This window comes from Lepisosteus oculatus, chromosome 11 (assembly GCF_040954835.1).
Source record: "Lepisosteus oculatus isolate fLepOcu1 chromosome 11, fLepOcu1.hap2, whole genome shotgun sequence".
NCBI lineage: Eukaryota > Metazoa > Chordata > Actinopteri > Semionotiformes > Lepisosteidae > Lepisosteus > Lepisosteus oculatus.
In genome coordinates this window covers 13,063,097-13,079,250 of record NC_090706.1, presented here as the reverse complement: position 1 = coordinate 13,079,250, position 16,154 = coordinate 13,063,097, and the positions used below count along the sequence as shown (strand labels likewise).

The window sequence follows — 16,154 nt, the reverse complement described above, 5'->3', positions numbered from 1 at the left end:
GCATTCCCACATTTCTGTCCCTTTTAAAGAATGAAATATGTTTCTCTGTCTGTTATATTAAAATGAAAGAGACTAAAATGGGTCCACGTTTGTTGTTGCCACAGTACATTTTCCAGACATTTTTATTTAACCCCAGAATTCTTAACCGGTCTGGAAGCAGATCAATTGTCATTATATCGAGCTGAGAAATGCTATACATGAGACATGCCTCCTATGGGAATTGACTGAGCGCAGGGGACGGTACTTCGAGGGTCACACTGTCAGAGGACGTCTGAATGAGCTTACTGCAAGGCAACAGACGAATGTCACAGCTGCACAGCTTTACTGGTTGTATAATGTTATTAACCTTTGTGAAGGTTTTAAAAACTCCTCCCCCTAAGTTAACATACAGTACAGTAGCACATTCAAATTTAATGCTCTGCCAAGTAAAATCAAACTGAAATCTGGTTAAATTCGTCGTAATACGTTTAGAGTAATTGCAGGTTGTGTGTGTCATTTCTGAAATATAACTGGATGTTCCTAGTTGGGTGACACTGAGGTGCAGTGCTTAGAATTTGAGCTCTGGGTTCAATACCAGACCTGAGGTGCTATCTATGAGGAGTTTATGCTGTACGTTCTTTCGTGTCTAAGTGAGTTTCCTCTGGGTGATCTGGGAAAAGTGTCCCTGGTGTGAGAATGTGTGTTCTGTGTTTTGTATCTGCATGTGCCCCGTGATGGACTGGTGTCCTGTCTTACGCCCGTTGCCTGACAGGATGTTCCCCTGTGGATCTGTATTGGATAAACCAGTTAGGAACTGGATGGATGGAATTCCGTAATTATCAGAATGTCAACCACACTAACTGATGAACAAGGAAGGAATTGCAGAACAAAGATTAAAGAATAAAAATGAGACTACAGAAACCCTGCAAAGCTATATTCATTTCTATAAATTAGAATTGGAAATTTCTTAGGGGAATTCACAGCCGATATTTTGCATCTAATATTTTGCACCTGAAAGTGAATATCACGATGCTATCACTGTTATAAAGGTTCCGCAAACAAAGTAAATGATTCATATTGTGAAATATAGTAGTGCTGTGGATCCAGGAATGAAGAGGTGGGTGATGCAAGCTGTGCCTGGGAGCCCCATGGTGATGGTGCACACTTAAGTCCAGCACCACTGGGGCAAAGTGTTAAGTGAGCTTCCATTGTTATTGGCAAGACCTGTGTCTTTCTTCTGTCTGGTGCAGCAATTCTGTCCTGGCATTGAACAGTTTGGAGGATAGGTAGAAATGGTAGAAACTTTAACTCAAAAAATAATATATACTGTAAATATATCTGTAAATAGATCTGTACATCCTTTAAAAATAAACTTACACATTCTGTAATATCAATAATGATAATTCCTCACATTCATGTTGTGCGTTTCATCCCATGGGATCCAGAAATCTACTTTTGTATGATTTTCTGCAGATAATGTAAGTAACAAATTAGGGGGGTTTAAATTAAACTTTGCTGTGAAAAGATACACAGAAGGTTATGTGTATTTATACTGTATAGGATGTCTGTATTTTCCATTGATTTAACACAGATTGTGATTTAATAGTAGTTTATCAGGTTTAAAATGAATGGAGCACACCATAATGCAGTCTCAGATGTAGAATTTGTTTCTGTTTTGGTTTAATTGTGGTTGGCAAGAGCTATCAAAAAAGAGCACAGTCTGTGCTGGGAGCTCTTCCTTTTTAATGAAGAACAGGGAAACAGAAGTTTAAGAAGAGCTATTGCATACAAACATGAGGCTGACCTTCCAAAATTGAAGTGTGAAAATAATCCATTTTCCGCTCCACAAAAATTGTCTCAATGAGTGAAGTTCGACAGATATTGTGACAGGCAGGATCACAAAGTGGAATATCACAGGGAGATACTTGGTCATGTCTGGAATTTACAATTATGAATTTAAATGCATACTGTATGACCTGAGTTTTTGTGGACACCTCTGAAAGCTAAAAACCTTTAAGTGTATGATATTGGTAGTAGTCAGGCAATGAGGCACAGAGGCACTAAGTCGTGATGTTCTGAGCTATCCTAGTTTTGGCTGTGTTAATTATATGACTGGGGGCCAGGAGCGTTCCAATATCAATGACTAGTGAAGTGATAGGACACATTATAGACTGTAGGTCATTAACTTCATACTTGCAGGGCTTTTCTGGACAGCTTTGAGGCCTAAAGATTTATTTAAATAGTTCAAATCCCATTTAATAGCAGCCTGATTCCTCACACCTGCTTTAACCTTGACAAGTTAATAACTGCTAAAGTTTCAAATACAGACCTAGGAGCTGACTGCCTCTGTCTTTTTAAACTGGTACAGGTGGCAGGGTATTCATTTCCCAGCTAGTGTCACTCTTGTTTCTAAGCCTAACTAAAGTTCAGCTTTCTCCTCTGCGGACAGCATTACTTCACACAAATTTGGCTGATATAGTGGCTCCACATAGTACAGTACAGTACACAAATATAGCAAGATGGTGCCCAAATTAAATTGTTAACTTATTATAACTAAGACGTACTATATAAATATCATATTGTATAAACATCAACCATAATTTATAATCATAAGCAGGCTTTTCTCTTTTGCAGGCTCCATGACATGGCACAGTTTTTAAAGAAAACATAGACATAATTTGATTAGGTTTTGAAAAAGAGAGGGTAGCATTCTGGTTAATAATCTCTACTGTCTCCATTGGACTTTCAGTCTGACAAACTGCTGTCGTGCCTTCAGCCTTTCATATATAAGTTTAAATGAACTCTGTTGCTTTCATAAATAATCTTGTGTTTGAAGTAGAATATGTCTCTATATGAAGCACTGACTTTTTACAGTGAGAACATGGTTATTTGAATTCTGTAGTTATTTCAAAGTGGCTTATAAAGGTTTATAACCATTTACTGAAAGATGAAATTCCAGAGGAGAGGTGCAATAGTAGGATTACAATTAAGGAGAAAATTCAATAGAAATTATAGTCCTACCATAGCTAATAGAATTATACCAGAATAAACACAGGCTGATGGATACATGAAGGATTTGGAATGTAAATGCTCAAAGCTAGAGGTGAGAGTAATTTCAAATCCTTGCATGAAGTGTTTTATTTTTCTAATAAACAGGAGTACATTTTGAACCTGGATCAAAAGGTTTTTGTCTTCTGTAGTTTTATTACATGTTTGTATTGTTTTCTGAAAAAAACATTTTTTTCCTTGATACACAATCTTCTCTCTAGTTTCTGTTTAGCACGGTGCAGATATACTTTTGACAACAGTTGTGTGAGTGTTTCTTCAGAAATGCAGATCCTAAAATGTTTTCCTTGGGTTTTTAGACAGTGCAGTGTCTAAAAATGCCACCATGATCCTAGGGGATCTAATTGCATTCACGGATCTACTTAGAAAATGTACAAAAAGGCACAATTCAATAAATTATCCAAGGCTGGAAGAGCACTGCACTTCTTGATAAGACCTATCAGTCGGTTGCATACATACCACTTCTTAATGTCTTTCGTTATTCCAGTACCCTCTCAAGAAGCAAATATTTACTTTTTTTGCCTTTCTATCTCTTGAGACTAATGTCTGTCATCGGTGAATAAAATATTCTAAAATCCCTCTTACTGATTTCTATTGCTCTTCCTCAAGTGTAATGGTATATCATGTAAATATGCAAAGTGGAGGATTTGCAACAAGTCTTCAGATTTATTTTCATCAGGACCAGTAACCTTTTTTCCCACACACTGAGGACGTAGATGATTAACTCATTCCTCAGAAGAACATTCTTTAAATACCAGAACAGCAACTGCTAAAAGGGGAAAAAGTTAAGTGATACTTATTGTACAGCTCTCATTCTTAATAAAAAAAATCTAAATGTCTGTGTTTGTGAAGTGAAATAAATATTATTTTTACTGCTTACACCCTGAATTAACACTTTGTAGATGTATAACTTTTTTAATAAGTACCCAGACACCTTGAGAAAATTGAGCTTTGGAGCACACAATTTTGAAAATGCCCTGGAAATACTGAAATTCTGAAACTGCATCTGTTTGAGCTGGTTTCTGTCCAAGGTGCTGAACCATGTTTTTGCTGAAGATGACAGGCTGTACTACTGAGGACCTTATAGACTACAGACCAAGATTACAGAGCTCGTCTCTGTTTAAGGGTAAATGCTGTGATCTTTGAATAATTACTGTGTTTGGGCTAATTGGGTCTACATGATAAATGTGCAGTATTTAGTTTTTTGCCTTTTGCACGTTAGGGGTATGTGACATTTCTGGCAGTCATCCACTGTATGCACTATATTTCTCCCTCTGCCAGTCTGACCCTATGTGCTTATAGTCTTTTTCATGGTGGGTGTAAAGCACATTATAAGACGTTTTTAGTTTATTCATTACCCTCTCAGTAGTGTCTCAAACTAGAAATGGGATTCATTTGAGATAAATTGAAAATAAATACATTTTTCTTCTCTAGGTATATCTTTGACTGAATCCAAATATCCAAGTGACTGTTATTATTTTATTGTACTGAATTGCAGTAGAAAAAATGATTCTATTTATTTATAAAGAAATCAAGAAATCATGTAAGGCTTAAAGATTTGGGAATGCAAATAACTTAATCTGACCTTGCAGGAGTGGGTTCGTGGACCGTGCATTTAATCTGTTTCACATAGATACCCATCAGCAGAGGAGAATGCTTAACGTGGAAACCCATTGTATTGTGACAGTATGAGAGAAATGACAAAAGGGGGTTTAGAAAAGGGAGCTTATCTTCCCCGATATCTTATCTGTTCATTGGTTCTGCAGAGTCACAAGTATTTTATGGAAATGTTGCAAAAGAAAGACACTTAAAAACCTTGCAGTTTTGCTTCAATAAAGAAATGAAACTAGGATTGTGATGTTCAAATTTATTGTATTGACTTAGTGGATCTTGAATCATACTGTACAATGCATCTAAATTATTAAATCGTCTAAATTAGCTACCATTGTTATATTTATTCAGCATATTTTCCCAAAGTAACACACATTTTATACACCTACTCACCAAGTTAAAACTATGGTATTTATTTGGCACCCAAGGATGAAAGACACAAGATGAATTTAATAAATGTGGGAGTTTTCTGCCCAGTGAAATGAGAACACCTTGTGATTTCTTGATCATAACTCACTGATGTTTCCACAGGGACCAATCAGTGTGTCCACATACAGTATGATACGTGTGTCAGTGATGTCAGTATAGGAAGATGGAGGCATTTTTGGAGTACCAAGTGTTGATACAATGAGCTGATATTAATTGATATACTGTATATACCTGTACTGTAGGTCTATATACAGTATGATAGGTTTTATTTTATTTTTGTACATTTTGTGCACAAAGGGAGGTTTTGGGCAGCAGAGGTACTGTCACCACTGCTCTCCAGCTGGTATGGGCTTCCAGGGAGCAGAGAGACAAGTGTGTGCGAGGTTGAAATGTCAGGAAAATAATGAAGCTTTGGTTTGGGTTTCACACTGTGGTATTATACTGCTGAGAATAGCTTTCGCAGTACTTTTTTCCCCATTGCTCTGTGAGCCATTTCAAGCAACTGGAAAAAGCTTTTTACTTAACGGCTGTTAATGCAGAGTTTGTCCCTGCAGGCACGCCATTCACTCACCTGCAGTGCTCAGTGTGTCTTCCCCATTCAGTATCTTATCATATCTGTTCAGGACATCCATTGTATGTGATGAGAAAAAAAACAACAAAATCCATTCAAAATGATGAAAGCTATTTATATTTCAAAATTGCACACTCTTATTCCTGGGTCCTTTTTATTCATTTTTAATATACTGTATAGAACTTTCAAACGACTTGGTAAAATGTATATAACAATGATAAAACACATTTTAGGTGAAATAAGTATTCTTTTTACTTGTTACACCCCTTTGATTTTATGAAATGTGATTATGCAGTAGCTTGACACAAGCACACACTTACGCTCTTGAAGTTAAAAAAAATCTCTAAAATGAGGTAGAAATTAAAAGTGAGGTCTTAAGAATTTAATAGGATGGCTTGTTACTCTTAAATGAATAGAAGCAGTGAATAAGATTAAATCTCTAAACTTCTAGAAAATATTTTTCACAAGAAAGTAACACTGTGACTTGAAAGTATACATCAATTATATTGATTTTTTGTGGGTTTTATTTATCTTTGAAAAGTACATACTTTATTTAACTTAATTGGCTCTTCTTTAAATTGGAGCATGTGTAAGGCGGTAAATTTGAAACTGATGGCTTCACTTAAGTCACCCTTTAAATCTTCTGTGATTGTTGTGAAAAATATCCTGATGTATCCTCTGTTTACATTGTAGTTCTTTTGCTGAATTCAAAAGAGTCACAGGCAGAGCTGGGCTGGACCTCTCACCCATCAAATGGAGTAAGTGTTTATTTTCTAACTCTTAAGCCACAGTGTGGTGATGTTTGTTCTCAGACGTATAGCTTTTGCACTGCTGAAACTTTGAAATGTGTTGTGACGTAAAGCATCTAGAGGATAATCTTGGCACTGGAAGCTTCTATGGTCGTGTCACTTTTCATTGTGGCCTCAGTTTTATGTCTCATTCCAATGAAGGAGGTTCACTGTGTTGCTCAGGATGGCAAAGCCAAGGTTGAACTAGCAAGAATTCCAGAATTTTCTAAACCCACCAAATCTTCCTGTCTCGTGCTTCCATTTTCTATTTGTATTGTTTTCATCATTTGCTTACTGTCTTGTGCTGGTGTATTCTTTTTTGCCATTTGCTTATTTTGCTGTGGTGTGAACTTAAGCGAATTAAAAATGGAATTAAATGTTTGTTTCTTTGATTGAATTAGAAGAGTCATAATCTATCTACAGAATAACCCAAGTTTGTTTTCCTACTGTATATAGCAAAACACATTTTTTAATTTAAATGAATTGTGTATACCGTATGTCCTTGTCCAAAGTTTTACCATTTTTGGCGGTTTGTGGAGTGTGAGACATTGCTGATTGTTGTTTATCTTGTTAATTTGTCAAGCGGCAGCGACTGAACACGATCTGAGCTTGTGTTGACGATTAAGGAAATGTATTTAGGGCATGCGGGGTGTACAGTGGGGAACGTTTGTAGTGTGGACTGAAAGGTTTGCATGCTCTCTCCCTGCAGTGGGAAGAGATCAGTGGAGTGGATGAAAATTACAAGCCCATTCGGACATACCAAGTCTGCAACGTCATGGAGCCCAACCAGAATAACTGGCTGCAGACGGGCTGGATTGCTCGGCTGAATGGCCAGCGCATCTTTATTGAGCTCAAGTTCACACTGAGGGATTGTAACAGCATTCCAGGAGTGGTGGGGACATGCAAAGAGACGTTTAACCTGCACTACGTTGAGTCAGACACGGACTTGGGTCGGAGCATCAGAGAAAGCAAGTACATCAAAATCGATACCATCGCCGCTGACGAGAGCTTCACTCAAGGCGATCTGGGGGAGCGGAAGATGAAGCTCAACACCGAAGTCCGAGAAATCGGACACCTCAACAGGAGGGGATTTCATCTGGGGTTCCAAGACGTGGGGGCCTGCGTGGCTCTTGTGTCCGTGAGGGTCTATTACAAGAAATGTCTTTCCACAGTGCAGAACCTGGCCATATTTCCTGATACCATTGCAGAGGCAGCCTTCTCTACCCTGGTGGAAGTCAGGGGGACCTGTGTCAATAACTCGGAGGTGGACATGGATAACCCACCTAGAATGCATTGCAGTGCAGAGGGGGAGTGGCTTGTTCCCATTGGGAAGTGTAGCTGCAGCGCCGGCTACGAGGAAGGACACAGCAGCTGTGAAGGTAAAACCCCCTTTGCTGACTACAGGGTGCTTTCTCAATGGTGTGTATAATGAAGGTTGGGGAAGAAGGTTAGATCCCGATCTTGCACACTTCTGCTCACCTGCATATCCCTGCATGTCTCGCAGCCAGGGCTTCCTTTTGCGTATCTCTTTCGCATCCCCCCTGCCTCCCCGTCCACACCTTTGAAGCTGTTCCCTAGCTCAGTTCTTGCACTAGTGAGGTTGTGGTCCTACAGACAGTCTGCCATTCCCTGAGCTAGGTGAGTCACACCAAGTAGCTTACATATATTTCGTTTTTCTCTTGCATTCAAGGTTAGGATCTGTACTGAATTATAACTTTGTAAGAAAATTAGAACTTCAGCTCTCATAATGGGTATAGTTAGTGTTGATGATGAATAGTTAGTGTGATGAATCAGTCTTAATGTTAGACCTTTTAATTTGCTTTTTTCTTTGACAAGGTGAACTGTCAAAAACAATAGCTTTGATCAGACTGTAACTGTGATTGCTGTGACCTATGGTGACTCATCAGTGTGTGACTCAAACTCTTGTGAGTCCCTCCTCATGCAGTGTGGGGTGGCACAAGTAGAAGCCAAGATCCAAGTCAGCTCTCAGAACTGATGTCACTTGATTGTTGCGAAATTGACACCATTGTAGAACTCTGTGGTAAGTTTCTCTTGACTTCACAATACACAATGCCAGTTGTTCTACTTTAGAAGTCCTGTACACATCTTGGTCCATCTGAACAGGCCATCTTGTGTGATTATGCAATGCAATAGGTGTAAATATCACACTAAGTTGTACATTTCCTGCAAATGGACTTGCTATATGAAGTGGGGATATTAAGTCTAAAATTCTGATATATCCTTCTGTGAAAAGCACCTGGAATGAGGCCAGTGTTTTTTACTGTGGCACTGGTGAGAAACCCTGTTTAAAACCTTTTTTGTACTGTATCATTTGTAGAAGAACTTGCGGATGGCTTAAAATGAGAGATGAAAATAATTTCCTTATAAGATAAAATACATGATGTCTGTACAGATGAAACAAACAAACGGGGTACAATTTATAGGATTTTCTGTGCTATATAATATATTAGAATACACATTTTTATTTCACATTTTTTTATCTTTTTACTTTTCACTTACTCTGGAATGCTTATCCCTTTGCATTGTGCATGCTGACACAGCACCCAGATCTAATGAAATACTGTGCAAAAATCTGACATCTTGGACACAACAGGAGTTATAACAGATATAAGTTATAAATTTAAATAATTTAATCTATGTCTCCACTAGTGATTCTTTTCATTTTAACGGTTTTAAATAATAATAACTTTTTCCATAGTACTACTGTATATATTGCTTTCATCTCAAAAGCTCCTAAATCTCTATATACTGTATATGGAAGTGGTCCCACTTCATCCACCGCTCAAATGCACGTACTTGTACATTGGCATGGCAACCATTCTGCACAAACAAAAACAGCTCCAATGCACACAGTCCCCTCCTTATTGATCCATACCCCTGATGCAGGAGGATCAAAAAGCCTCATACAGGTGAATGAAGTGTGGATGGTATAATGTTCTCACTTAGTTTGAATAATTCAGGTGGGTAGCTGCGTCAGCATGCATAGGCTGCAAAGGAACAAGCAGTAGGTTTATTCCATGCTGAAAAAAAAGCTGAGAACACGTTTTGGCCGTGGAGCCTTCTTCAGGTGTGTCGCACACCTGGAGGTGTCACACTTCTAAATTTTCCTTTAAATACAATTCAGCAAAACAAATGTACAGCAACATTCCGCTCCTTGGGAGTGCAGTAGAAGCCTCTGAGAGCTTTTTGTTTTCCATGAGGTAGACAAGGAGATAATAGAGAACATTGAGTAGTAGCATGCATCATATGGTTAAGGTCAGATAGCTCTTCAAAGCCTACAGGCAATTGGTCCTGGTCTCCCTCAAGTTGGGGGATGGCTATAAAAGAATCTGCCAAGAAACTGATCGGCCATTATCTGATGTAGTGTCCATTATTATGACATACTAAGACTACTTGTATAGTGGTCATCCAGCATACCAGTGGCAACCATGAATTCCAAAACCGCAGATGGAGATCTCTAATACACACTGGCATCATCGGATTACAAAGTGTCAATATCGCTTCTAGTCACCTGAGTGAATATGGCATGCATTACTTCTGAAGATGAGCCACAATACTGTATGTGGTGAATCAAATCTGCCATAATGTACATGACACTTGACACAATTAAAACAGAATTATAGCATGAAGGAGCTAAAGATCAGGCTGAGAACGCATTCATTCCCACAGAGACAAAGTATGATTGGTCTGTTATGTTTTAGGGGTGTTGTGCATTACCAGTCCTGGAACCTCTTTCAAACTCCAAAAGGTTCCAGGTTAAAAAATATCAAACTTCAAACTTCCAGAATGTACCAGGTATTTTGCCACTTCATTCATTCTGTAAAGAAGCTCAAGCTTGGCTGGAAATGTACCCTGACAATTATCCAAACAGTGCCTCCAAATCGACAAAGTAGTGGTTAACAGCTCACAAAATGTTGTTGACTGACCATCTCGATCTCCATACAGTACCTCAATCCAACTTAACACTGTCTTTAAACTGTCTCTAAAGGAGGCAGTTCACTAAGAGAAACCAAAAGGTCTGAAGAGCAATTCCACATACTGTATAGCAATATTCATAAATTCTCCCTGTGAAGTGCCTGAACCTTATAGCCATGCTAAGGGAGTATGGTGTCTAGTGAGTGTCTTTCTTGCTAGAGTAGAATTTACAAAATACTACCTACATTGGTGTAACTAAAAGTTACCCTTATGTTTTCTGGACCTTAATTGTTTTTGACAGGTGTGGCTTACCTCTGTGCAATGCCTTAAGACTAGTGTAAAGCATGTTTAGAACTTTTTAAGATAGAGACGTTTTTCTCCTTTTTTATTTGATGTACTTTATTTGATGTACCTATTTCATCAAGAGTGTGAATACATTCGAAGGGCACCGTACGCAGATCAGATAGGAAATTTATGCAGTTCAGATTTAAGAAGTGAAAGCTGAAATTTAGCCAGGACACCAGGGTTAACACCCCAGCTCCTACTGTACAAACACTGTATGGGATATTTTAACAATCAGGCAATCAAAACCCTGGATTAGTATCTATTAATAACTCTAATAGCCAAGAATCCCCTATCATAACAGAAGAATTAAATGCAAATTCAAGTTCAGAGTTTTGTATCTAATATTTCTGCACTTCATTATCCCTATAAAAGAACATATAAAGAGGAAAATTGCATTTCAAACAGAATTTTTCAAAGGATGGAAATGGCATTGACTCCCATTTAAATGAAGTGCATGTTATTTGTCAGTGAGCATTAGGCTGAGGCCCGTGTGGGCTACTGCTGTTAAACATCCATTATTTAAAATAATTTAAAGTTTTATAAAGATGTTCTAATAGCATGAATATACAATCATGTGAAGCTCCAGGATTTTAGATGGCATTGATCTTCAGTGATGCTTGACTAAGCTTTTGAATTAGAAGTGAGCTAGTCCTGTAGGTGGTTTTTCACAAGACTCAGACATCTTTCTTTACAGGTTCAATAATGTATTGAAAAGATAATGATGATCTTTTGATTTTATAAGAAGGTTGTGGCCATGGAGCTTGTTTTTCACAGTCAATTCCCTCATTAGTTTTTGTGCCATTTTTTCTGATGTTAATGATATAATCCTGAATAATTGCACCATAGATCAACTGTCCATAAACATATTAGGTACATAATTAATGCTTTAGTCTTGATATAGTGATAGATGACTGGATAGAATTATATTAATTGAGTTTGACGTAGACCTAACAAATTGCTGGCCCATCTACATTATGTACTGCAAATTGTAACAGTTGTTAATTGTAAATGCTGGACAGTGCTTGATTGCAAGTAGCCTCTTCCTCTTGACCAGGGAATTAAAATTAAATAAAAACTGTATCTAAGAACAGGTGAGGACAGGTAAACCAATGTGTAGGAACACCTGGATGTTGCGACAGCAGCCAGAGTTTGCCATTACGCTCCACACACACCAGCTGTCAGTGGGGAGGAGAACAGAGTAAAGAGGCCAGTTCATAGTTGGGGATTATTAGGAGGCCATGATTTTTAAGGGCCAATGAGAAATTTAATTACCACAGAGAGTCAGGACCTCTCTTTTACGCCCCATCCAAAGGACGGCAGCTTTTTAGGACCCACAGAGAGCACAGGGTGAGCGCCCCCTGCTGGCCACACCAGCACCTCTTCCAGCACCAACCTTAGTTTTTCCCAGGTGGTCTCTCATCCAGGTACTGACCAGGCTCACACCTGCTTAGTTTTGGTGGGTTGCCAGTTGTATGTTGCAGGGTGAAATGGCTACTGGGGCCAAGAGAAATTACAATTTATTCCTAAATATTTTCAATAAAGATAAAAGAAATATTTACAAAGGAAACTGGCAGATAGCAGTAATGGAAAAACTGAATATGTTTACAGTTATCCCAGGGGGGAGTTAAAGTGATCCAGTGTAGTGTTTGCGTTAGTGTATTATAGGGGGCTAAAAGGATAGAAAAAGTGATACTGTAGCTTGATAAATAAATGATGAGGCATAATGAAGGCCTTGTTATTCATTCAGTAACTAAGGGGAGGGATGTCAGTATGTTAATAAATACACAAACCTGAAATGTAATTAACCATCAGAGGCCAGTGATTTGGGTGTAGAATACAGAAGGCATTTAGTGGTAATGAGTACAAACTTGGAAAACAAGAACTTATTTACGGTTGTACCTCAAAGAGAAAAATCACGCCTGAGAAGAAATAAAAGGTCATTTATTGTCTCTCATTTCTTTTACTCTTCCATTTCTTTTTGTCATTTTTAATTATTTCTTAGAAAATGTCAAGCTTCATACATTCATATTTTTATGAATAAGAACTATCCCAAGTGCCAAAGGAAATACTTTTTTTTTATTATTGTAAACTTGTATTAATAAATCTTGTATTCATAAATGTTTGCATATCAGACTGAATAAAAACCAACATTTGTTTTATTGTTTGTTGGGATAGCAGTGACATTACATTATTTTTTCTAAACATACGTTTCAAGTTAAGAAAGCATGAGTACTAGGGCTTTTAAGAAAATCAAAAATAATCACTATTATGTTTGAAATAAAAAAATCTATTTATCACAGTTTCATTACATTGTTAAACAATAGGATGCAAACATTAATTTTCATTTTTTACTGTATGTTGAATCAATAGTCTCCACTTTAACTGTAACAACAATCACACAGAGACTATCACTGTAATACTGTAGGTTCAGATGAGCCCTGTTACAATATTATGATTTTTGATGACAAATATTGATATTGATTACAAATATTTGCATTGTATGAATATAGATCAATTAAAAAGAATTTACCTTTATATGTCCTACAAGTACTTTACATCTTACAATTGTATAATGCATGTAACAAAAGAATCAACCCATATTAAATTTAAGATCAGCCAAATTATTATTATTATTATTATTATTATTATTATTATTTTATGTTATGAACAATAAATGATAAAAAGGAAAACATATATAACTCATGTCTTAGGAAAGTGCTCTCTGTAATATGGAACTTTTACATTTGTCACTGACTTTCCATAGCTATAGAGGAATATTGTATTATGTTTGTGGATTGAATGGTGCTTATTAACAGTATTCACTATATGTAAATTATCATTGCATGGAAAATTCTGAACCTACAGATCAATAATTAAATATACAGTATCAAGTACAGTTATAGAAAGACCCATGAAACTCCACTGTACTCCATTTTAGTGTTTAGGGTTTCTTCTAACCTTGCAGAAAAATTGTGATTTTTTTTTCTCTTGTATGTTATTGGAAGCATTTTGTGAATAATGATTTTGAAAACTTTTGAACAAAATAGGAACTAGATGAATAACAATTTGTCATATGGTAAATGGATTTTTGCATTAGCTGACTGAAAATGTGAGTGGGTCATTAGGTTCATAGAAAAAAGTATTTAACTTTGTCATTTTCATGGGCCATAAAAGGTTCTTTCTTCACAATTTTATACACAAAGCAATTCATTTCCCCATTTCTCTTCTGGACAGGAGGACGACTGCTTGAATTAGGCTATAGCCTAAAAATAATGATCTCACTCAAAGAGAGTACAGGGCTGTCATCATGTACTTGGTTAAGGAAGGTGAAAAACTAAAAATTAAAGTATAAAAAAACTTGAACTTGACAGTAACAAAGCAGTAAGCTGAGTTCCAGTGTAGGCATGAGTCCCTTAATAATTGCCTGGGTCAAGGCTTTGATGTAGAGGGTCAGCACATTTAGAAAGATGGGAGGATGCCAGAGGCCGTCAGTTTCCAAGGAAGTGTCACAGTGATCATCCCTGAACGTTGGGATATATTTAATATTTCTGCATCATGGCTGCTCAAGACTGGCACCAGTGCAAGAAATGGTGCTTTTAGTCTGTTACAGTCCAGTGAAACGTCATGACCATCTGATCCCAGGTGAGGACAAATGTACCCTAAATGTAAGCTGTTGATGTTCCAGGAGTCTCTGCAATAAAAAAGTCACACTCACCCATCTGCAGATCAGATCAGAGCAACCTTTTTTATACTGTCCTGAGAACTGATTACATAGTATATCCCCCATAAGACTACCGCTGCCGGGAAATTAATTCTCATTTGAAAAACATAACTTGAGCCATGAAGCAGAAAGGAAAGGGAGGGTCATATACTGTAGGTGTGAGGGGTATTCCTGTGTTATTCAAGCCAGCTTTCATAAGAGTGGTTGTAAGAAACTCTTTCACTAACTGCTAAGTTCAAAACTAGTCCTGAGCCAAGTCAGACCAAAGTCAGACCGTCTTGGTACAGTATATGGCTTGCAGAAAACCTGAAAAACCCACACAGGTCCAGCTCAAGTGGCAGCTTGAAGAATGCTGGTTTTCCTATTATGAAATATTTGAACGTGAAATGATCACAGTGATGAAAGTCAAGGGGTCCTAGTGCCAAAGACTTTCTGATTAGAGCCTACCCTTGTCTCTGCTGAATAATTCCTATTGAAGAGATGATTCATTTCCTGTATACTGTAACTTTGAATGTTCTTTTTTTATGGGGTTGAAACATGTTATGTTGGGAAAGACGAGGAAATCCTTAGGCACATTTTGTTGTTAAATGCATTGTACAGTGTTCATTAAAGCTCATCTGCATGACTGCAAGGAGACAATATGTTTTTCTAGTATTTGGTCCTACTCTCTGGTTATATAAGACAAGCATAAATCAGTGTGCACACCTAGAGCCATAATCACAGAGCACCTTCTGCCTGGCTGAATCTGCAAGACTCTGCCTCCTTGGGAATTCTAAACAAAAGGCTACCATGCATTAAAATAAAACAATTAGAAAGGATTATTTTGGGAAATACTTTCAGGACCTCCCAGAAACAGCTCCATTTTGTCAATGTTGATTGGTTTGTGGATACCATGTTTCAAGTTGTGATGTCTTTATTTAATTTATCTTTCTCGCTAAAGGCTTAATTTCCTAGTAGATCCAGTGTTTGTTGGTAGTTATCAGATAGTCTCAGGATGGTTTAAAAACAGTTTAAGGTCTAGACAATTGGGGGCTCATTCACAGAGATTTAATGTTCCAATGTTAAATGAAAATACAAGCTGTAATGAGATGGGTCTTCCTATTGGATGGTGCCTCTAAGTTTAATAACAGTACAGGACAACGGTGCTAAGAATTTTATCAATCTTTTGATGAGGACAGGATTGACTTTATTTGGCAAAGTGCGGAAAAGTGCTTGAGCTCAGAAAATCTAATTCCGAAATGTCAGCACCTTATAAATCTGTACAGGCAGACAAAAACAGCCAGAGAAGCCAGAGTTGTGAAGCTGCAGAAGCAGTGTTACACCTGGGCCAGGTTGAGCAAGTGCTGGTCTAATGGGTGAGTACTCTCTCTGACATTCTGAGTAGGGTTTGCCTTGCCTGATAAAGCACTTCAGTTTTTCCTTACAAACTGTTACAAGATGAACTCCTCTTCTGAATCAAGTGTAAAAGAGAGCAATGTTTTATCAGTGCAAGTCCAAATTGTATTTTAAAGTATTTTAAAAAGATTGAATGTCTCTTTTCTGAGCCATTATTGAAATAACCTTCTATTTAAAATTTAATTTGCCTTCTACTGTTGAAACAAGTTATATTTTTATCAATGGCTTTGGATCTGTGATGGTTCAGACATTTATCATCCTGTACAGTATAGTTATCAGCCCCATACAATCTGGACAGTGATCTGTTTTTGCC

At 37.5% G+C, this 16,154-nt stretch overlaps 1 protein-coding gene across 1 annotated transcript in view; it reads left to right on the top strand.

Annotated features, from left to right (window-relative positions):
* Window positions 1-16,154, top strand: part of LOC102689868 (ephrin type-A receptor 7) — a 258,096-nt gene that overhangs the window by 46,645 nt on the left and 195,297 nt on the right. Inside the window, exons 2-3 of the mRNA XM_015348878.2 lie at window positions 6,350-6,414; window positions 7,154-7,823. Of these exons, the coding sequence (XP_015204364.2) occupies window positions 6,350-6,414; window positions 7,154-7,823 (735 nt within the window). The remainder of the gene's footprint in view (window positions 1-6,349; window positions 6,415-7,153; window positions 7,824-16,154) is intronic.